Source organism: Rhinopithecus bieti, unplaced genomic scaffold (assembly GCF_001698545.2).
Source record: "Rhinopithecus bieti isolate Rb0 unplaced genomic scaffold, ASM169854v2 scaffold_30015, whole genome shotgun sequence".
NCBI lineage: Eukaryota > Metazoa > Chordata > Mammalia > Primates > Cercopithecidae > Rhinopithecus > Rhinopithecus bieti.
In genome coordinates, this window is record NW_016812995.1 from 169,698 (window position 1) to 192,119 (window position 22,422).

The window sequence follows — 22,422 nt, forward strand, 5'->3', positions numbered from 1 at the left end:
CACACGCTTCACAGGGGATTTTTCTGGCATCCAGGTAAAGAGACCACAAGGCTTAATCTTATCGTGATTTTTATAAAAACCCTTGACCACCGGCCGGCCAGAGGGTGGAGAGGGCTGCAGTGTTGTTCCTAACGGAATGAAGGACAGCTCCAGGGACTGGGCTAGCTCCTGGTCCCCAGGGAGGCAGCAGCAGACACTATGTTAGAGCTGAAGGCAGTTTGGGGGCCTAGCTCTGAGCAAGAGGCTGGGAACAGCCACACCAGCCCTGTCCCCACGTGCAGACAGAGGGCCCAGCCCACTCAGGGGGGACCCTCCTGGCTTCCTCCAGCCTACTCCTGGAGGGAGATCTTCACAAAGAGGGTGGCTGACGGATGCTGGTCCCCGTTCTTAGACAAGAGGTGGACATGGCGGTATCCTGGTGGGTGGACAGGCAGGAGGGAACACAGAGAGTTTTGGTCACTCGGGGGATGCTTCAAGGGACAGCCAGCCCCAGCCCAAGAGATACCAGGCCCTGCTTCCCGCCAACCTGGCCGTCCCCTTCTCTTGACACTCACCTTGCTTGAGGCTGTTCAAGGGGATGGTACTCTGGCCAATGAAGTCGTTCTTGGAGGAGGCATCATAATCTTCCACCAAGAAGCGGACGAGGGCAAGGTCAGGCACAACGACCTCAAACGCAAACTCTGTGTCCCACCATGGGTTGAAACCTAGAGGGACAGGCACCATTATCAACAGCATGACACCAGCCTAGTAGCCCAGCCCGGGCCCAGCACCTACCATTGTTGGTGATGACAGCAGTCTGGCGGCTGGCCACGTCCCGGCTCACGCCATGGATCTCCACTGTTACCTTGGGGTCCACAATTGAATTCTTATTCTTGTTGACTTTTGGCAGCTGCTGCCCCGAAATGACCTGAGGAAAGGCAGGGGACAATGGACAGTTCAGGAGTGATAGCGGGGAAGGGAGGCCCATCGGCACCTATCCCTCCTGGGTCCGGCGTACCCTGATGTTGAGCCGCTTCCGTGCCCACCAGGGCCCCTGAGCCAGGGCGCGGGGGTTAAAGGTGGCGTTGGGGTCTCGCAGGAAGGCTGGCTTCAGCACGTACCCACAGGCCCCGTTGTCCTGGAAGCGGCCCTGGTACACGTCCATCTCTGGCCCAGGTGTCTGGAAGTTCAGGGCCACTACAGGCAGGACAGAGCAGTCGCAGGCTGTGGGTTGGCCCTGGGGCCCTAGAGCACAGCCTGCTCAGGGTACACTGAGGACTAGGGTCACATGGTGAGTTATCAGGGCACAGCATCACTCCAATGCCTGCTGCCCACCTGCCACCCTCAGTGACCCACCACGCTAACCACACCTTCCATTTCTCGTGTCAGAAATCAAAGGGCTAGTGTGCTAATGAGGTTTCAGACACTGGGACGTGCTGGTGGGCAGATATTTCCAGACGGATATTACCAGCTCCACAAGCCCCTGCATTTGACCCTGCTTGGGTCCTCAGAGCTCCACTGCATGGCCTTCGAGGCTCCAGGCCCCCCACCTTGGGACTGAAACCCTCCTCCAGGCCTCCTCCAGCCCCAGCCAGCCCATACCGATCTGGCAGCCCCCGTTCCACATCTCCACGGGGCTGTAGTTGGAGGAGTCTGTTCTCCATCCAGCCGGGTAGATTCTGCTCAGGTGCCCCACGTTGTGGCGGACAAAGCCATTTCCTGAGGGGAGGTGTGATTCAGTCGCAGTGGAGGCCTCCTGGTGAGGCCCGAGCACTGCCCTGCCAGTTCTCTCTGTAACAGAGCAGAGGAGTAGTGGGGAGCCAGGCCTCACCTGATTCCTGGAGCAGTCGAAGGGCACGGTTCTCAGAGAAGGACGCCATCTCGTAGAAGGCCTGTCCAGGGGTGCCAGGACTGGCAAAGCCCTCAAAGTGGATGCTCTTGCAGTAAATGACCATGTCAGAGAGCTCCTGTGCTAGCCTGAGCTTGTCCTCCTGGGGGCCACGGGGAGGCCCGGGTTAGATTCAGTGGTTGGGGCAGGGTAGGCACTGAGAAAGCCAGAAACCCAGGCATGGAGAGATAGAAGGAGACAGACAGACAGAGCGGGGCAGAGGGTCTGAGTGGCAGCCACAGAGAACTGAGACAAGGCAGACCTCCCAGGGTTTAGGGGGTGGGGAAGGCCCGGGCTGCCCCACCCCACAGCTCCCCTTCAAACCTTGGGCTTGTGCTGCACGCGGCTTCTCACTGCCTCATCCTCCATCTCAGCAGCCTCATCTTCGTCTGACACCACAGCGGCCTCAGGGCCACCCTCCCCTCCAGGAGGCAGGAGCCCCCCGAGCTTCTTCCCCTTCAGCAGGATCTTCCCCTTCAGTTGCTAGGGGTGGAGGGGCAACTGGTCAAGACACACCTAGCCTCCCGGCCAGGCTCTCCACCCTCCCCCTGGGATCCCACATCCCCACCACACACCTCAGGGGAGGGCAGGCTGTTGGTGACCCCATCCAGCTGCCGGTTCAACAACATGGGGCCCAGGATGGCTTGCAGGTGCCGTGCCATCACGCGCTGCTGCTCCAGGGTGCAGTGGTTCTCCAGGGACAGGATGACGGGGTAGGGGGATGCCTGCAGGCCCAAGGGCACATTAGGAGTGGTGGGACACCCCTAGCATCCCATTCCTCGCCTGCCAGGGGCACGCCCACCTTGAAGGCATAGTCCCGGATGGCCCTGAGCACATCGCAGAAGAGGATCTTGGAAGTGAAAGTATAGCCGTGGTAGATGATTGGTTCCTGGTTGGGTCCGTCCCAGCAGTCAAGCTCTAGGCAGCGGCAGCCTTTGCACAGTGCCCTGAGGGGAGGGTGGCAGCTAGGACCCTCCAAGTCCCGTCCTGGGTCCCACCCAGACTCCCGCCCCAAGGCTTCCCTGGACAGCACCGGATGTAGGCCTCAGTGCTGCTGGGCCCGGCGAGCTGGTCCTCCAGCAGGTAGGTGTTGTGCGAAGAGGACACCAGGTAGTGGCTAAGCGGCTGGCCCATATCCTGGTAGACGCGGCGGTGTGCCAGGCTGAAGGCACTGCCGTCGGCTGACAGTAAGTACATGAGGAAGCCATCCTTGGTCATCTGCCGCTGCGCCTTGGCTAGGAGGGAGGAGGCCACTGCCAGTCAGAGCCAGCCTCCGGCTGCCCACCCATCTGGACAGAGGAGCCCTCTGAACCCGCTTGCCTGCCTGTCCTGAGCCAGTCTTCCAGAGCTCTTGGAATTAGGATAAGTCTGAGGCTCTCAACCAGACTGTGGCTACTCCAGAGTGGGGCCCCGTCTCCTCCTCTGCCCCTGTCTGCACACTCTAAGACCCCTGAGGACAGGGTGTCATCTCCCCGTTCTCTGTACCCCCAGACTGGAGCCCCCTCCAGAGCAGGGCCCCATCTTCTCTGCACTATCACATCTCAAAGCTGGCCCAGCATGAGCACAAAAAAGGAAGTAGGAGTAGCAGCTGCTTTTCAGCCATCTCTCTGGTTTCTTGAAGAAGAGGTTCTCAAAGCCCCCTGAAGGAGGTGCTAAGAGGGAAACAGGACCAGGGAAGGGCAGGGATGCGGGAGCCCTGTCTCTCATCTGCCGGCTTTCATGGGACTGGAAAGTGCTGAGCAGGGGCGCGGGGCTGGCTGAGGCAGCCCCTTCCCTCCGGCTCCCTTCTTTCTGGCTGCAGTCTCCCCAGGGGTCTCCCGGCCCAGTGCGGCACTGCGACTGCAGGTGGCAGGCCCTGGTCAGGCTCTCACCAGTCTCACTGGGCTCGTAGCGCTCAATGAGGGAGAGGGCCAGCGCAGGCCCTGCCGCCTCCTCCCGCTGCTGGTGCTGCAGGAACGTCACTAACTGATCCACCGACAGAGTCTCCCCTGAGCCCGCGGCCTCAGCGAAGGTGCGGTCGATCTCCACCCGCTGGGTCAGCATCTTGTAGAAGGCCTCAATCTCCTCGTCCTCCAGGGAGTCTGTCTGGGAGCGGTCACACTCCTGCAGAGCCAGGACAGCCGGGTGGGCTCAGAGCAGGCCTTGAGCCGGGGTCAAGGGCCCCATGGACAGGCAGCCCCAGTCCCCACTTCCTGCCTCACCCGGAAGATCTTCCGGGCATAGCTGTCGTCCACCTGGATGTTGAGCTCCTTCAGGAAGTTCTGCAGCTCCTTGAAGCTCATCTTGTTGTCCTTGTTCTTGTCAGCTTTTCGCAAGCAGGAGTGAATCCAGCTGGGCAAGAAGTAAGGAAAGAACCCAGGAGTCCTGGAACCCACCAAGGTCCCAGCCAGAGCCATGGATGACTCCAGCTGAAGCCACCTATAGCCACAGCTCCCTGCAGGCCTGACTTACTACACATCCACGTTTCAGTGGCCTCTTCAGAGGAAAATGTTACATCCCATTAAGGGATCTTTTTCTATTTGCTTGTTTTCAAACCTTTCAAATTTTAAAACATTTATTTTCTTACTATAAAAGGGCCCACTGTAGACAATTTAGAAAATGCAGAAAAGTAAACAAGCAAACAAATCCCCCATAGTCTATCACCTAGGGATAAGTACTATTAACATTCCAAAGTGTATCCTTCTGGTTTTCCTTTTCTCTCTTTCTTTTCTTTTCTTTTCTTTTCTTTTCCTTCCTTCCTTCCTTCCTTCCTTCCTTCCTTCCTTCCTTTCTTTCTGTTTCCTTTTCTTTTTTTTTTTTTTTCTTTTCTTTTTTTTTTTTTACAAGATCTCACTCTGTCGCCCAGGTTGGAGTGCAGTGGCACAATCACAGCTCATTGCAGCCTTGACCTCTCAGGCTCAAGTGATTCTACCGCTACAGGTGTGCACCATACCACCACACCTGGCTTTTTTTTTTTTGGTAGAGACAGGGTCTCCCTATGTTGCCCAGGCTAGTCTCAAACTCCTAGGCCCAAGCAGTCCTCCTGCTTTGGTCTCCCAAAGTGCTGGGATTACAGATGTCAGCCAACTGGACTGGTTTTCAACATACAATATATAATAATAAATATCCAACACTAAAGAAATGGATATTCCACCTGCTGAATAACCTTCAGCACATGAATCTTGTGCTTGGCTGGACCATTCTGAACTTGAATTTTTTTCACCTGGCTTTCTGTCATAATTATTCTTTTCCACATATATACCCATATATACAATTTGGAAAACATGTTAGAATTTTTGTTGTTGTTGTTGTTGTTGTTGTTGTTTTTTGGAGACGGAGTCTTGCTGTGTCGCCCAGGCTAGAGTGCACTGGTGCGATCTCGGCTCATTGCAACCTCTGCCCCCTGGGTTCAAGCAATTCTCCTGCTCCAACCTCCTGAGGAGCTAGGATTACAGGCATATGCTACCATGCCTGGCTATTTTTGTATTTTTAGTGGAGATGGGGTTTCAGGATTTGGCCAAGCTGGTCTTGAACTCCTGACCTCAAGTGATCCACCTGGCATCTCAAAGTGCTGGGATTATAGGTGTGAGCCACTGTGCCTGGCCTAGAATGAAGTTTTAAAGATCCACCTACCTCCTCCAGAAGCTTCTGATATTTGCATTTTCCTCCTAATATATTTTTCTGCAATTTTATTTATTTATTTGGTTTTTTGAGACAGGGTCTCACTCTGTTGCCCAGGCTGGAATGCAGTGGCATGATTATGGCTCACCGCAGCCTCAAACAATCCTCCCACCTCAGTCTCCTAAGTAGCTGGAACTACAGGTGCATGCCACTATGGCTGGCTAATTTTTGTGTTTTTTGTAGAGATGGGGTTTTGCCATGTTGCCCAGACTAGTTTTGAACTCCTGAGCTCAAGCTATCCACCTGCCTCAGCCTCCCAAAGTGCTAGGACTAGAGGTGTGAGACACTGAGCCCAGCCTTTCTGGATTTTAATTTGCCTAATGATGCATCTGCCAAAAATAGTGGAAATCATACATTTGTAGTCCATTTTCTGTGTAACATTATATCATAATTATTTCCCTGTGTTAGCGTAGTCTCCATAAACAGCTTTAATGGCTGTATAATGTTTCACTGAGTATAGGCACTATAAATTAGAATGGCTTTATGATCTTAAGATCTAGGCAGCAGGACTCTGCTGAGGGCATGAGATTGTCTAAGGTCAAGGCTCTGCCAAAGGTGTGATTATGACAAAAATGCCATAGAATTGGGCTTTTTAAAAAGCTCAGAATCAGGCAGATGTGCCATTGAGAAATAACACTTAAAAGTTTTTCAAATGCTCAAAAGCACACAGAAAAGGAAATTAACAGGGCTCAAAATGTGTCCCCTAAGGAGTGGATACACACCAGCAATGAAAAATTTAAAGTGAAATTAAGAAAACATTTCCATTTACAGTAGCAGCAAAGTGAATAAAATACTTTTAAAGAAATTGTTTAAGGGCAAAACCTGGAAAACCATAAGGTGCTGTTGAAAAAAATGAAAGAAGACATAAATAAATGGAAAGACATTACATGTTCATGGATCAGAAGACTTGACATTACTATACTGGGAATATGCTCCAAATTGATCTATACATTCAATATAATCCCTATCAAAATCTTGCTGGCTTCTTTGCAGAAATTGACACGCTAATCCTAAAATTCATACAGAAACTCAAGGGACCCAGAATAGCTAAAGCAATATTGAAAAAAAAAAAAAAAAAACAGAAACAAATTTAGAGAACTCACACTTCCTTATTTCAAAACTTACTACAAAGTTACAGAAACCAAAATATTGTGGTAGTGGTGCAAGGACAGACATCTAGACAAACAGAGTAAAATTGAGAATTCAGGCCGGGCGCAGTGGCTCACTGCTGTAATCCCAGCACTTTGGATTAGGCAAAGCCTTCCTGAAGATGATGGCAAAAAATGTAAATAACAAAAGAAATAAAGTATATGAATTACACTTCATCAAAACCAAAAACTTTTATGCTTCAAAGAATATGAAGAGTCTGGTCTGAGTGTAGGGGTGTTTACAACTAACTGATCACAAGCAGTTCCAGACTTCTTTATTTCTTCTCCACTTTCACTGTTTCACTTTTCTATCTAAAACAAAAACCCATCAAGAAAGAGAAAAGACAACCCACAGAATGGAGAAATTATTTGCAAGCATAAATCTCATAAAAGATTTGTATCTAGAATATATAAAGAGCTCTTACAACTCAATAATAAAAAGATAAATGATCCAAAAAATGGGCAAAGGACCTGAATAGATATTTCTCCAAAGAAGATACATAAACATACATGGAAAAATGCTCAATATCACTAATCATTAGGGAAATGCAAATCAAAATCACAATGAGATACCACTTCATACCCACAGGGTATCTATAATCAAAAAGAAAGATGTAGTGTTGTCAAGGACATAGAAAACTGAAACCCTCGTATACTGCTGGTGGGAATGTAAATTGATGCAGCCTGTTTGGAAAACAGTTTGGCAGTTTCTTAAAAGGTTAAACATAGTTACCATATGACCCAGTGATTCTACTCCAAGAGAAATGAAAACATATACACACACCAAAACTTATACACAAATGTTAATATCAGCATTCTTCGTAAAAGCCCCAAAGTGGAAACAGTCTAAATGTCCATCACCTGGTGAATAGATAAATAAAATGTGGTCTATCCATACAATAGCATATTACTAGACGCAATGAAATACTGACACAGGCTACGATACAGATGAACATTGCAAATATCATGCTAAATGAAAGAAGCCAGTCACAAAAGACTCCATGATTCCGTTTCTGTAACATGCCCAGAACAGGAAAGTATAGAGGCAGAAAGTAGGTAAGTGGCTGTCGAGGGCTGGTGGTTGAGGCGAAATGGGGAGTGACTGCTAAGGGGTACAGGATTTCTTTCTGGGGTGATGGAAATGTGCTAAAATTGATTGTGGTGATGGCTGCACAACTCTGTGAATATACTAAAAAGCACTGAATCAGGTTCAGCACTTTAAATTGGTTAATTATATGGTATGTGAATTATACTCAATAAAGGTGCCATAAAAAATGAAGAGAGCGGGCTCCACCCTAATCCGTACATGCCAGAAGCCTGACCATTTGGAATCATAAACCAGTGTGTCACTGTGTAACTAAATGTTGAAGTTAATTTGTTTTGAGCCCACAGACTGGCCTACACACCAGACCCAGGGGAACTTGATCACTCCCCAAATAATGGCACAGGAGGGTACCATGGCCTCCCAACTCCCAGAGGGAAATCATGTAGTAACTCTAGAAAACATGATTAAAACACCCAAGACTGGTCTCCCATTGCAGCAGGCTGCTCCCCTCAGGCTCCCCAGACCCCCAACTCCATGCTGGTGACAGATGGGGACACAGGGAGCATCAGGAGCACCAGAGCTATTTGGGCTCTGGTCAGACTAGACCAAAGCGGGCTTCATGTACCTTCCCTCCTTCCCTTCTGAAATGTATACCCAACCCCCCAACTCACCAAATTCGTATGTTGAAGCCCGAATGCCCAACGTGATATTTGGAGACAAGGCCTTTGGAAGATAACTTGGTTGAGATGAGGTCATGAGGGTGGGGCACCCGGGCTGGGATTAGTGCCCTTTCAAGAAGAGATGGCAGAGAACCTAGTCTCTCTCCCCACCATGTGAGGACACAGCAAGAAGACAGTCATCTGCCAGCAAAGGAGACAGCCCTCACCAGGCTCTGACTGCACTGGCACCCTGACCTTGGACTTCCAGCCTCTGTCTATGATATTTTGTTATGGCAGCCCAAAATACCTAAACCACCTTCCATACCCAGGTTACCCTGGGGATAACCACAGCCAGTGCCCACAAGCCAGGCCTGGACCCACTGCCACCAAAAGGATACTGCCGTAGCTTTTGCCGCTGGTCCATGGAGCCTGAGTGGTGGATGATCTTGCGCAGCCCCAGCACCCAGTGCTGGGCATCAGCTGGCGATGGGGCGATGAGGTCTAGTGTATTGCGCTGGTCCTTGAAGACAATGGAGAAGCAGCGGTCCTCAGGCACATCACGGGCGAACTTCTCCAGACCCTCCGTGCGGTGCCCCATTCGCACCTCCTGAATGTCCTCGATGGAGACTGCGAGAGGGGGACAGTGGAGGAGAGAGGGAGAGAATGCTGTGAGGTCAGTCCCTGACCCTGACATGGCCAAGGCCACAGTGGAGAGGGGCATGGTTTGGAGACACAGAGTCAGGGCCAGAGTTCAGGCCTTGAGTCCAGAGGGAAAGGAGAGGGGCAGCAGGTCAGATAAGGGGGGACAAAAAGGAGAAAGGAAGACAGAAACTGAGGGGGAGCCAGAGCATGAGACACAGTCATTGCAGGCACAATGGAGACGCACAGGGAGGGACAGAGGGTGAAAGAAAGACAGACTTTAGCGGCGGAAAGGGTACCTGGGACCCCAGGCCTGCTCTCTCAGTGATGGGGGGTACAGGGCCCCAGGGAGAGGACTAGGGCAGGGCAGGGCTCTTAGAGATGCAGATAGACCACTCTGGAGTATGGGGCCCATGACAGAGAAGGGCCACACACCCTTCTGACTGTATTGGACTTTGGGTCTGTCCTGACCCGACAAAGCCACAAGAGCCACCGGGCCCCTCTCCCAGACATTCAAGAGACTGGAACCACCCTCAGTTAGCCCCAGCCCTGGGGTCTATAGACAGAAGGCTGAAGACAGAGGGAGAAGCCCTGAATGGGAGAGGAGACAGAGTCATGCCCTCTGTGCAGCTGTGTGTATCCTGACTTCAGGGAGCCCCTTGGCAGGGGATACAGGAAGACTCTGCCTTCCCCAATCCCAAGAGGCAAACTGGAGGGTGCCCTGAAGGGATCTAAGAGATTACATCAATCTGCCCTTAGAAAAGCCAAGGGGAGGGCCCTCCCCTCACACCCCAGCCTTTCAAGCGTCAGGGAGATGCCAGGTCCTGTCTACCCCCGCTTCCAATGTGCCCTCCATGGCCTGGCCAGGAGCCAGTTCTTCCAGCCAGGCTCATGCTGCACCTCCCAGCAGCAGGATCCAGGCTCTGCCCCTGCCATGCCCCCATCCTGAGCCATCCTCATCCATGTGTCCAGGCTCCTAGATGGTTCTAGCTGAAGTCCACCTGTCCCTCCCTGTGCCCACCCACTCTGAGTGTCCAGGGGCCTCCTAGCCACCTGCAGTGCCCACAAATGTACCATGTGCCAGCCCGGGCTGCAGGCTTTGAGGAGTGGGACACATGAGCCAGGGCCATCTCAGGGACAGAGGATAGCACTGCTTAATCCCTCTGCCTGCAGCCCCTGGTGACCCACACGGTCGCACACAGGGTGCAGCTGCAGCTGCCTGGGTCAGGAATGAAAACAGGAAGCCTGAGCCATGGAACCCCCCAAGGCCAGCGCCCTCACCCGCACAGAGAGAAACTCCAGATGCCTTCACTTCTGATAACACCTTTGGCCTCTGGGAACCAGAGTTATGGGGGTGGGTAGTAGTGGCAGGATTGGGGAGACTTAAAAAGCTGGAAGCAGAGCCAAAGAAAACTGGGCAGAAGGGGAGGCTATTCCAGGCCTGCCTCACCTGGCCTCTGTTTCCCAGAGGGTAAAGAGCAATTGAAGACAACAGTCTCACCGCTCACCCAGAGAAGGGAGGCAGCCAACAAAGCAGGCGTAGCACGAGACCCGTCTCAGGCATCTGACTGGCAGAAAGCCCCCTCAGGCCTTGCTCCATACCTGTGCACACCTGGCTCCCTGACCCTGGACCTGGCTCCCTGCAGCCCCTCCTCCTGGCAGGACGCAGCCCCTCAGCCTCCCATTCGTGCCTGTTCCTCCTCCTCACCCTGCACCTTGGCTCACACTGGGCCTCCTGCCTGCAATGCCCTTCCTGCCCATCTGCTCACAGCTGTCGCAATACAAGGTCCTCCTCTCGCCAGCCCAAATGTGGTTCCTGCAAGGAAAGGCCTGGGTCTTCCACTCCTCCGTCTCCCGCTTCATGCTTCCCAAGAGCTAGGTACACACTGGGAGTCATGCATATGTATCGGTAGGTAGGTGGGCTCCAAGGAACCCCCAGGGCTCAGAGTGTAAGATCTCGTTCTCACTGTGCTCCCACCCACCAGCATCTAACAGGAAATCCCATATCAGGGCAAGAGCCCCACGAAGGAGCCTGTCTGGCGCCACAGACAGAGAAAAGGTCAGGCGGTCACTCCTGTATTGTGTGGCAGCAGGCTGAGCTGGGGCTCCGTGTATGTGTGTGGTTTCCTCAGAATGTTCTGGAGCCCCTACCCCTCAGACCCTCCCCTGCCCTGCCCTGCTCGGAAATCTTCCATGGCACACAGCCCCAAGGACTGTGTGGAGAGCCCCAAGGCTCTCCGCAACTGGTCCTGCTCCTGTCCTGCCTTACCTTCAGCCCCTCCACAGGCTACAGGCTGCCAGGCCATACCTTCTCAAGGTCCTGTCCAGTATCCTGAGGCCAGGCAGACCCTTTCTGGGTAAAAGGCACCCTCCTGGGCCACCCTCGGTGGGTGGATCCTCCCCTTCCTTATGCTCTCCTCCTACCTGGGCTTATCACCCATTGTCCAGTCTCACTCCCCATAGACCTGCCCCCATCTCCCCACCCACACCTCAGTCAATGGCAGGAGAACAGGCGAGGGATCTCCAGGGTTCTTGACTATATGAAACCCAGGCTGCAATGATTTATATGCACTAATTCAGTAGCCACCAGCCATCTGGGGCTATTTAAATATAAATTAGTTAAAATTAAATAAGAGTGAGAATTCAGTTTGGCAGTCACACTAGCCACATTTCAAGGTCTCGATCAATAGCCACAAGTGGCTAGTGGCTCCCATGCTGGACAGTGCAGATACAGAACATTTCCATCATTGTTCAATTGTATAGCATCAGCCTACAATTTCCTCACCAAGTAAAGGTATAGAAGAAGACATCTCACTTTATAGGATCTTTAGGGAATTCTCTCCCTTAAAGGGCAGAAGTGAGCAGAGCTTTCTTCTCTCTGAGGCGTTGCAGGAGGCTCTATTTGTGGCCTGAGACTTGGGTTCCTTGGACTTTTTAGAAGCTTCCAGAAAGCTCTCAGACCCACAAGGGCTCCCCAGCAGTTTCCTCTGTCTGTGTGTCCCAGTCCTGCTCTGCCCTAACACCCCTCCTGCAGCTCCAGTCCCAGGAAGGAGCTGCCTCCTGCGGCCCCAGCTCCCACCCTGGCCACTCAACCCCAGAAGTACCTTATCTGCCTGGACCTTGGGCCTGGCTTTTGCCTTCACCACACCTGGAGTCCTAATCCGCCCAATTTCCCTCCTCACAAATGCCTGGGCGGAAACCTGTGAGTTCAGGCAATACCGTCCAGCTCTCTCCCTGCTTCTGAGCCTGGCTGTCCCCATCTGTGGTCATGGTTAAGTATCCCCATCCCTCAAAAGCTTTGCCATTTCCATCTGTGGTCCTCGTTCCATGACTGCCCTTCCCAACCCAGACTAGGCTTCAATTTCCCAACAGGCAATTTAACTGGCCCCGCTCCCCAACCCCAGCCAACCTCAGTTTCCCCATTGCCTGTCCAGGTTGTACAAATGACCTATGCCCCACCAGGCCAGGCCTCAGTTTCCCCATCTGTGGTTTTGATCCATGAGTGACGTTTATATTTACCCAGCCCTGAGCAAATTCCACACTCTATCCCCTCCCCTGTGACCCCAGGGCACTTACACAGCTGGGACTCCGGGGTCCGCATGACCTTGCGGGACTCCTGCCAGATGGTCTTGCAGTCCTCCTGCAACTTGTAGAAGCGCTCTCTCCTCCATGAGCTGGACTTCACCTTCAGGAGCTGGCTGCCCTTCAGCAGGGCCTGTAGATCCTCATCATCCTGCAGGCCTGGGGATCAAAGCCAGTAAGATGCCACCTTCTCCGCTGGTTTCCCTGATGCCCTAGGCCCCTCACTGGCCGTGCCCACCTCTGGACCCTCTCAGAGCCCACTTTTCACCCAGCCTCATCCTCAGCTCTGTTTACTCCTCCCTCCTCCACCCACGCTCCAACCTGCTCCCAGTGCCTGCCTTCCTCCAGGAAGTCGTCCCTGATTGCCAGCTAAGGTGACCATGCAAACAGGACACCTGCCCACCCAAGACCATACTTATACACTGTGACCTACCACCCACAGCTGAATGAACAAAAGAAAGGCAGCTAATTCAAGAACCCCTGGTTCCTAGAGGACCAGGCCCCTAAGAAATGTTCTGAAAGATGGTTTTGAAAGATTAGGTGAGCCCCTCCTGGTCACACTTAGGGGTCAGAGTGAACTGAAGGAAGCTGGGATCAAAAGGTTAGGCAAAGCAGGGAGACAAAAGGGGGACAGACACAGAGGGAAACGGTCCCCAGAGGGAAACGGACCCCAGAGCGTCATGGAGCCAAACGATGTCCCAACTCCAATAGCTCCAGAATCATTTGTGCCTAGGTTCAGGTGCCCTTCCCAACAAGCTGTGTGACCTGGGCAAGGGACTTCATGCTGCTGGGCCTCTGCTTTCCTGTCTATGAAATGGAGATAATAATAGCAACCACCTCAACGGGAAGTTCTAGGTTCAATGAGATGATGCCTGAATCTGTGCAGGCCCTGAGCTAATGGCAGTTGGGGTTCTTGGTGTCAACATTGTGGTTACTGTGGGACCCTTGTGCCCATCTCTGCCACCCTTACCCTTGCTGTCCCCTCCACCTCTGACTTGAGCCCACATGGTGGATCTCTGATCCTTGCCCCAAGAAGAGACAGATGAGTCCACTGTAGCCTGTGTTTGGCCTGCTGGGATGGCCCTGTCCCTCGCTGCCCCAGCCCCATCTCAGAGTGCCCAGGGTCTGGGACCCCTCAGGATACAACAGCTTTTTTTTTTTTTTTTTGAGACGGAGTCTCGCTGTGTCACCCAGGCTAGAGTACGGTGGCGCAATCTCGGCTCACTGCAAACTCCGCCTCCCGGGTTCACACCATTCTCCTGCCTCAGCCTCCCGAGTAGCTGGGACTACAGGCGCCCACCACCACGCCCGGCTAATTTTTTGTATTTTAGTAGAGATGGGGTTTCACCGTGTTAGCCAGGATGGTCTCAATCTCCTGACCTCGTGATCCACCCGCCTTGGCCTCCCAAAGTGCTTGGATTACAGGTGAGACCCACCACGCCTGGCCAGGATACAGCAGCTTTAAGGCACAGTGCATCCCTTTCCGAAGCTGAACAGGTCCTGTCCCAGAGCCCACAGAGAGGAACCTGGCTGCTTGCCCCAGTACTGCCCCACTCTTTGCTGCTCTCAGAGCCGTGGGCTCCCAAAGATGCGATGCCCTCAGTCCTACCAGGCCCAGACTGGAGGCACAAAAGGATGCCAGAGCCTTCACCACCCAGCAGGTCCTGCACCAACTGATAAAGTTGATAAAAGTGACCCCAACCCTTAGTAACCCACTGGTGTAATATAGAAACATCTATAAGGGCGTATGTGTGCGTGTATCACCCTAGCCACGTATAGTCCAGCAGCCAGCTCTGTTGAGAGTCAATCAGCCACTTCACTTCTCTCCCCAGGGCTATGTGACCCATCAGCAATCTCTGTCCTTTGCTCCAGCACAGTGGCAGCCTCCGGACTTCAAGTGTCTAGTCTGAGGGTCTTAAGCCTAAGCCTATGTGGGGAAGCCCTCACAAAGCCACAGGCCTTTTCTTTTCTGAGCCCAGATCCCCAACAATGGATGGCCTCTCCCATTTTATCCATGCCCCCTCCCCGAGCCAGCCTGTCCCACATATCTTCAGGGCTCACAGAACCCTCTGGACCACTTCCCCAGCCTTCAATCGCTCACACATCTCTAGCCCTCCCCAGTCTCCTGCTTCGAGTCAGAACAGAGGCCAGTGCTAACATCCACCTCCTATAGCTTTAGGCAACTCCCTTCCCTCTTTCTGCTTTTGTTCCCCCATCAGCACTGGGCTAATAACAGCGTGGGGGAGGCATCCCTGGGCCTCCTCGGGGTGACAGTCTGATGTGACCTTCCTCCACCTTTCTCCCAGGTCTGTCTACCCACTTGATGAGTTGTTCTGCCTTACTGTGAGCAGCTCCCTCTTAGCCCAAGGGGAGTCCCAGTGGAAAAGAAGGGGGCTCTGATAGAATATTCCCAACTACTGACTGTGTCTGAGGAGCCTGAGACAAGAGGAGGGAGAAGGGAGTTCCCAGGCTGCCAGAGGACAGGGCCACCTCCGGCCTCCAGTGGGGAATTCCACTATCCCTTCTAAGACTGATGTCCCTCTAAAGCTGAGAGGTACATCTCCTTACCCTCTGCCAGCACCCTGCTGGGCATACATCAGGGCAAGCCACTGCTGACAGCACATATGGGGATGTGCTGGGAGCCAGGAAGTAGAAGTTGAGCACCACCCTCCTGTTCTGGAAAACACCATGAAAGAGATGACATACTCATCCTGTCCTGGAGCCAGGCTGTGGCCCTATCTACAGTCAGGCAGAGATAAACCTCCAGCTGCCAACAATAGTTTCTAAAAGGTGGATATCAGTTCCAGAGTGATAATTCCAGAAAGGCGATAGCCACACCCCTCTGGACCATTAGGAAACCTGGGCAGGTGCCCTCATCTCTTAGCCTCATTTGGGGCCCTTCTGTTTCTGAACCTTCTGGACTGCCTGCCCCACCACCCTTGCTCCCTTAGTACCCAGAAAGTCTGTGGCACCCCTCACCCAGCCCTACTCAACCCAGTCATAGTATTAGTTTGGTGCAAAAGTAATTGTGGTTTTTGCTATTACTTTCAATAGCAAAAACTGATTACTTTTGCATCAACCTAATAGCTTCTCCTCCTGTGGGAGGGTGGTGGTGAGGGGCCTTTGAGCTGACCCTGGGTTGACCTTGTAGCCTGCTCAGGCTAGCTGTGCACAGTGAGACTGCCATGTGGTGGGGCATACAGGGTGTTGCAGGTGCCAGTGGGAAGCTGAGGGAGGTGCCAGGAGTCCTGTCCCTATACCTAGGGTGATGCACACACTGGGACTGGGACCCACAGCGATACAGAGCTACACAGATATGGCCACACAAATACACAGACACACACACACACAACCTCAAACACAATGAGCCACACACAATGACACACTGCCCCCCAAAATTACACACTGTCACAGGGAGTTGCACAGTGTCACACTTAGTCACGCATAGCCACACAACATACAGTGCCAGAACATGATGATGATGATAGAGGCTCCCATAATAATAGTTAATATTTAAATAAGATACTGTTCTTAGCACATGCACCTAATTCTCTCAATAACCCTCTGAGGAAGGCACTGTCATTATTCCCATTTTACACAAGAGGAAATTGAGGCTCAAGGAAGTTGCATAGTGGAGTCAGGACTCAGAAGCAGGTAGCTTACCCACAGGGTCAGCACTATGAAACTTTATGCAGCCACTGTGAAGGGATACACTGCCACAGAGTAAGAACATCAGAAAATCCATATAACACACACACCATAACGGAATGACAAAACCACTCAGTCACCCTGGGTCACCCACTGTCACACTGGTTATACAGTCACACTCAGTTGAACGGTATCACAACAGATCACACGCTGTCACACTGGGTTACAAGCAGCCACCCTCAGTGCCACAATGTCACACACTTTGTTTCACAACATTACACACCATCACCATCATTACACACTGCCCCACCACAGACCACAGTCGTGACTGAACTACTCAGTCGGCACTGGGTCCCATGCTAGATCACCACTGTCACACTCATCACATACAGGCACACTTTCGCACAGGATCAAATTGAAGCACAAACTCTTGCAGATCACCTCATTGGTTACACAGTCATACCTGTAACACACCAGGCCACACACTCAGTGCCTCAGAAATTTGTAAACAGGAGGGCATCAGGTGACAAGGGATGGGGAGCTTTGGAATGGCTGAGTTAAATCATGAGAAGGGGTGTCTTATTACCCTAGTACTCACCCCGACGTGCTACCACTGCAAACACTGCCCCACAGTGGGCCACACACTCACATAAGTACTAAACATGTCCAATTAAAGGCTCCAAGGCAAATGGCCCCAAGTTAAGGGACAAGTGGTCGGCGTCTTGCTCCAGCTGCCTGCCCATTCCCCGCAGATCTCAGAGTGCTCTGCGCCCCTTACCCAGCCTCTGTCCATTGAGCGCCGCCACCTTAAGGCTCTGCTCCTGCAGGTAGAGCTCCCTGGAGCGGCTCCGGCTCCGGATCCCCAGGCACTGCATGGCGCTCCACAGTGCCCCTGCCTGCGTGGAGCAGGATCCAGGACAGTGAGTGCTGCCTCCAGTGTTTTATGCTCACGACACCCACTGCTTTGGTCTAGGGGGCGGAACTGTCGCCCTGGAGGGGAGCAGGAGCGGAGTCCAGGAGTGGGAGGGAGGAGCTAGACTTCGAGAGGAGAGGCTCACTCCGGAGGGGCGGGACGAGAGGGAAATCCGGGATGGGGGGTAGTCAGACCATGGGAGGCGGAGCTAGTCCACGAGGGGAGGGACCTATGCCCCCTGAAGGTGAGGCGAGTGGGAAACCCAGGCAAAGTGTGGGGGTGGGGGGAGTCAGAACACAGGAGGCGGGACGAGAAGAAAATCTGGACTAAGGGAGGGCGGAGTCAGACCCCAAAAGGCTGGGCCATCCAAGAGGTGTGGGACAATGCCCCCTGGAGGTGGGGCGAGAGCAGCGTCGAGGCGTGGGTGGGGATAGGGGGTGGATCCAGAACCCAGGAGGCGGGACCGAGGAGGTGCCGGGACCCGCGGAGGCGTAGTGGGACAAATCCATAACCCAGGAAGCAAATCTGTGTCGAGGGCCAGAGGCCAGAAAACGGACTGGGGGCGGGACCAGAGCCAAGGTAGGGGACGAGGGAGGGGTCAGGCCCAGAGGCGGAGCTCAGGCCGGGAGCCTCTGCTCCAGAGGCGACGTGGAGGCAGAGCCACACCCAGGAAGCAGTCCGGGGGCGGGGCCGGGGCCCAGGAGGCGAGCTTGGGAGGATCCCGCACTGGAAGGGCGGTGTCCAGGCAGGGAGGGGCGGGCCCTCGGCTTTGGAGGCGGTGCGGGGGCGGAGCCAGGGCCCTGGAGGCAGTGTGGGCGGAGTCTGACCAGGGAGCCTGAGCGGCCAATTCTAAGGCCACCTTGGAGGCTGGCGCAGAACCGAAGGGCTGAGTCTGGGGAGAAAGAGCTGAGGGGAGTCCCAGTGGGAGGAGGGCGGCAGTCTAGCGGGGACCTGAATGGAGCGAGGCCAGGCGGGACCGAGGATAGAGCCTGGGCCAGACACCGAGCCCCCCCAAGTATGTTACTTCAATTGCTCAACTAATTCATTACGACTCAGCTTGCTGTTGCCTCATTTGTGAACCTCAGGTGGGCTTGTTTGCTTCTCTCGGTTTGACCACCAAAGTGATCGTCCCCAAGGTGCCGGATGCAAACGAAATTCTTGAAAAAATGCTAATCTTAAAATGAGCCCATTAACCCAAGCTGGCTTTCATGAATACATGAGAACGACTGTAACTTTGCACAAAACTTTGCTGCCAATATGCTCGGGAACAGTGGGTCCTTTCGTGTACATCACAAATTCACTTTCATTCACCCAGTAATTATTTATTGAGCCCCTACTGTGTGCCAAGGTCAGGACACCACCCAGAGGCCTGACTCACTCGTTTACTCTCAGCCTCTGAGTAGTTCCCCCAGTTCGCTTCACTGCAGCTCCAGTCACCAGCATTGACAGTGAGTCACTGGCAAAGCCGGTTATTGGCATAGACAAGCACAGCAGTAATAACAAGAAACTGAAGCGCAGAGTAACTTGCCTAAGTCATACCAGAGAGAATAAATCATTAGCAAGGTGAATAGATGGACAAGGTAGATGAACTGAAATATGAACACGGAAAAGTTATTCTTCTTTGGAGAGAGGAAGCAGAGTGCAAAGGGAGCCTGTGTTATGGAGAAACTGTGCAGGGGTTCTTAACCAGACCAAAGACCCCTCAAGTACCTGTAGATAGAATAACATCTCAAAATAATTGGCTTCCTTTGAATTCTTATGTATTTTATTTTCTGTGTTTAAAAACATGATCCTGGCCAGGCGCAGTGCCTCACACCTGTAATCCCAGCACTTTAGGAGGCCAAGGTGGGAGAATCACTTAAGGTCGGGAGTTTGGGATCAGCCTGGCCAACATGGAGAAACCCCGTCTCTGCTAAAAATACAAAAATTAGCTGGGCGTGGCAGTGGGCGCCTGTAATCCCAGCTACTCCGGAGGCTGAGGCAAGACAATCCCTTGAACACGGGAGGCGGAGGTTGCGGTAAGCCAAGATGGTGCAAACTGCACTCCAGCCTGGGTGACAGTGAGATTCTGTCTCATAAATAAATAAATAAATAAATAAATAAATAAATAAATAAAAACATGATCCTGAGAAAGGGTCTACAGGCTTCACCTGACTGCCAAAGTGGTCTGTGGCACAAAAAGTTAAGATTGGTGTGGATCAGTGTGTGCCTGTGTAGCATGGGCCTGGAAGCCTAGGGACAGACAGCTTTGGAACATACGTAGGTGAGGAGCTGGCCACCCCAACTTACTAAAAGTTCTGGAATCATCATCTCTTGGAGGACTGGTTTTGGGGCAACCTAGAATTCCTATGCCCATTGGTATTTATGTTCACAACACCTACTGTGAAATATGTATTGCTATCCCATGGATGATTCTCAGACCCACAGTAAGTAGAAGCAAAGATAGGACTGGAGCCCAGGTCTCCTGGGGCCAAGATGAGGTCCCTCTATTTTCTATTTTTACAAATGGCACCTGTCGCGGGGCAGGGGGGCGGTGGGCAAAAGGGATTGGGTGTAGGAAAAGTTAGTGTGTATGTAGGAGGTGTTCAGTGAGGGGAGGGCCCTGGGAGGTGATGTCCTTTTGGGCACCTCGGGGAACCTGCTAGAGAAGCCAGTCCAGGCATAGTGAGTGGAGGAAGTAGGTGAAGGAAGGAGAATGGAAGCTGTCGTATCAGTCTGAGGGCTTCAGAGGCACTAGAAAGAGCTGGCTGGCTCACTCTTGAATCTAGTTCTGGTCCTATTTTCCCTGACTAGGAACTACCTTATGATGCCCCCATTATCTCCCAAAGAACTATAGATGGCAACTCATAAGGCATAGAAACTTGGGGAGGGGGACTCCTGCAGGAACATAGTTCTCACTGAGTACCAGGCACTGTTCTAACTGCTGTGTAGATATCTCATTCAATCTTCATAGCAACCCTATGAGGTAGATGGTATTATCCCCCATTTTACAGATGAGGAAACTGACACACAGAGAAGTCAAGGGATTCGTCTGAGATGAGAAAGCCAAGGCTTGAACCCAGGTACTTTGCTTTCAGAATCTATGCCAGTAAACTACATTACCTCTGCATGCATCTGGGGTGAGGACAGAAGGGACATGTCACATCTAGGTGAGCACCATAGCTCCCCAGGCCAATAGGAGGAGTCCCTCTGGGCTCCTTCCAGAGAGTGTGGAGCCCTAAGCCAGAGAGTGTGGTCCGGCAGCACATCCAGTGCTGGGGCACCCACACTGTGAAACAGATACAGACTCTCCAATGCAAGTGTAGACAACCTGGAACAGCACAGGGCACAGTGACCACCCCCTCCCAGCAACCATCCTCCTTGACAGGTTCTTATTTCCCTGTCTGGTTTGCAGTGTAGACAGATGGCAGTTGAGGAGGTAATTTTGGGTGATGAGCCAAAAGTGCCAGGGCCTTCAGGGAAAATAGTTTGGGGTCACAGTGTTCATGTCAACCCTTCAGGAAAGGCTGGACTGAGTTAGGCATTTGGGAGACTGGTCTCAAATGTGGTGGGCCAGGGCAGCCAAGCCTATGCCACAGGACTGGGAGGTCCTGACTGAGCCTCCGTGTGTCTTCCTCCATGGAAAAGATACCAGGGCTGCCTCAGGAGAGAAACTGAACAAAGGCACAGGCACTGAGGATGAAGCCTGTTCCAACAGGAGCCAAGGAATGACGCTGTGTCAGAGAGAAAGCAGAGGTCTCTGCTGTGTCCTCTCAGCTGCCCAGCCTCCCTTCTTGCTAGTCTGGCAGGCGCACTAAAGACACCACTGGCCTGAAGAAAGAAGAGGGGGCACTGGAAGGGGCAGGGACTCCATGACTCATCTAGACAAGGTGGCTTTAAGGAGCCTAGGCTATTGGTGTAAAAGCAACAGCTCTGGGCACAGAGCAAGGTCTCTCTGGGCCAGGAGGACCGGGTCTGTGCCAACTGGGGAACACGAGATAGACTGGAGGCTGCTGGCTGATGGGAACATCTCTAAGTACCTCTAAATTCCAGGGGGACTCTAGTGGAAGGCTAGAAGACTCTGCCCTTCTCTTTCCCATCTATTATGTCCATGAACAGTTTAGATGGATGGGTGGTGGCCACTAAAGTCTCCAACCCCAAGGGTACTAAAAAAGTGAGGGATATACAGTAAAGCAGTAATTGGTATGAAAGGAGCAGAGTTTGCTGAGCTGGCAAGTGATCTGGAGGGGCAGGAGGGCAGGCTCACCAAGAGTGGGTGAGTGCCTGTCCTGGAGCAAAGAGGCGCCCAGTCAAAGTTACCCTCCCCATCCTCCTGCCTCCCAGAAGGCCTCCAGATCTGCATTCAGGAGCCCAGGCTTCCCTGGCTGCTGGAGGGACAGCGAAAGGGCAAAGAGCTGGCTCCTATCAGAGGAAACAAAGCTGTGCTGGACAAAGGATGGAGCAGGCAGCTCCAGCTGAGACCTGGCCCTGTCCCCCCAGGAGGATTGCAGATGAGGGGATCAGGCTGCTTCTCCCAGCCTGGGCATCGCTGACTATTCTGCGCTGGGCAGTTAAGGCTGCACGGCCCGACCACGGTTAACCTTGCACACCTCCTCGCCCCACCCCCTTAGCCCCTACTCCTCCACACCCGCGCGGCCTGACGCGGTCCAGGCACGCCCAGGCTTTGGGGAGCCTCTGGGGCGGCCCGGATGGGGCAAGGAGAATTTGGTCGTTCTCGGATGCTGTTTCCTTCCTTCTCCGCCCCTCCGTGCGAGCGGGATCGTAGAGCTCAGACTTTCATGACCAGGACAAGGGGGTCCGCGAGGCGGAGAGAAGTCTTCAGACCCGTACCGCCCGCCCACCCCCCAGGCTAGATCTCGGACAAGCTTGGAAACGCCCAGGGTCGTGCCCGGCAGTCCCACCCAGGGAGCCGGGGGCTGAGATTTTCCCAGTCCGGTGAAGGAGCAGAGAGGAGGGCCTGGGGTGGTGTGGAGGCGGCCGAAGGAGCTGGGGGCTCCCTGGCCAGTGCCCGGAACGGCTTTCCAGGCGTCAGCCCCTGCAGGGTCTCCCGCTCGCGCGGGCCAGGCACTCACCGTGCAGGGTCAGGAAGTCCCGGCCCGAGTCCATGCCCGACGGGCGGCGCGGCGGGAGGGGCACCGCGGGACTTACGTGAGTGGAGACAGCACCGGCGGCCTGGGGTCCAAACAGAGTGCGGTGGAGGGACCTGAATGGATCGCGGTGGGAGGAGGCCGGGGGTGGTCCCGGGACACCGCCCCGCCCCG

General features: G+C 53.4%; 1 protein-coding gene across 3 annotated transcripts; it reads right to left on the reverse strand.

Moving 5' to 3' along the window:
• Positions 1-52: 52 nt before the first annotated feature.
• PLCD1 (phospholipase C delta 1) lies at positions 53-22,392 on the reverse strand. 3 transcript variants are annotated; one of them, XM_017847398.1, is made up of 15 exons: positions 22,234-22,392; positions 12,595-12,759; positions 8,778-9,006; positions 4,069-4,198; positions 3,739-3,970; positions 2,901-3,102; positions 2,670-2,814; positions 2,443-2,592; positions 2,192-2,350; positions 1,811-1,970; positions 1,582-1,698; positions 998-1,176; positions 775-907; positions 555-704; positions 53-415 (listed from the first exon to the last, which is right to left on the reverse strand). In XM_017847398.1, the coding sequence occupies exons 1-15, from the start codon at positions 22,265-22,267 to the stop codon at positions 330-332; spliced, it is 2,271 nt and encodes a 756-aa protein (XP_017702887.1). In that variant the 5' UTR covers positions 22,268-22,392; the 3' UTR covers positions 53-329. The 3 variants fall into 3 exon arrangements, with proteins under 3 accessions (XP_017702887.1, XP_017702886.1, XP_017702885.1); XM_017847397.1 differs by having other exon boundaries at positions 22,310-22,389; XM_017847396.1 differs by lacking the exon at positions 22,234-22,392 and adding an exon at positions 17,027-17,479.
• Between the last annotated feature and the right edge of the window lie 30 nt (positions 22,393-22,422).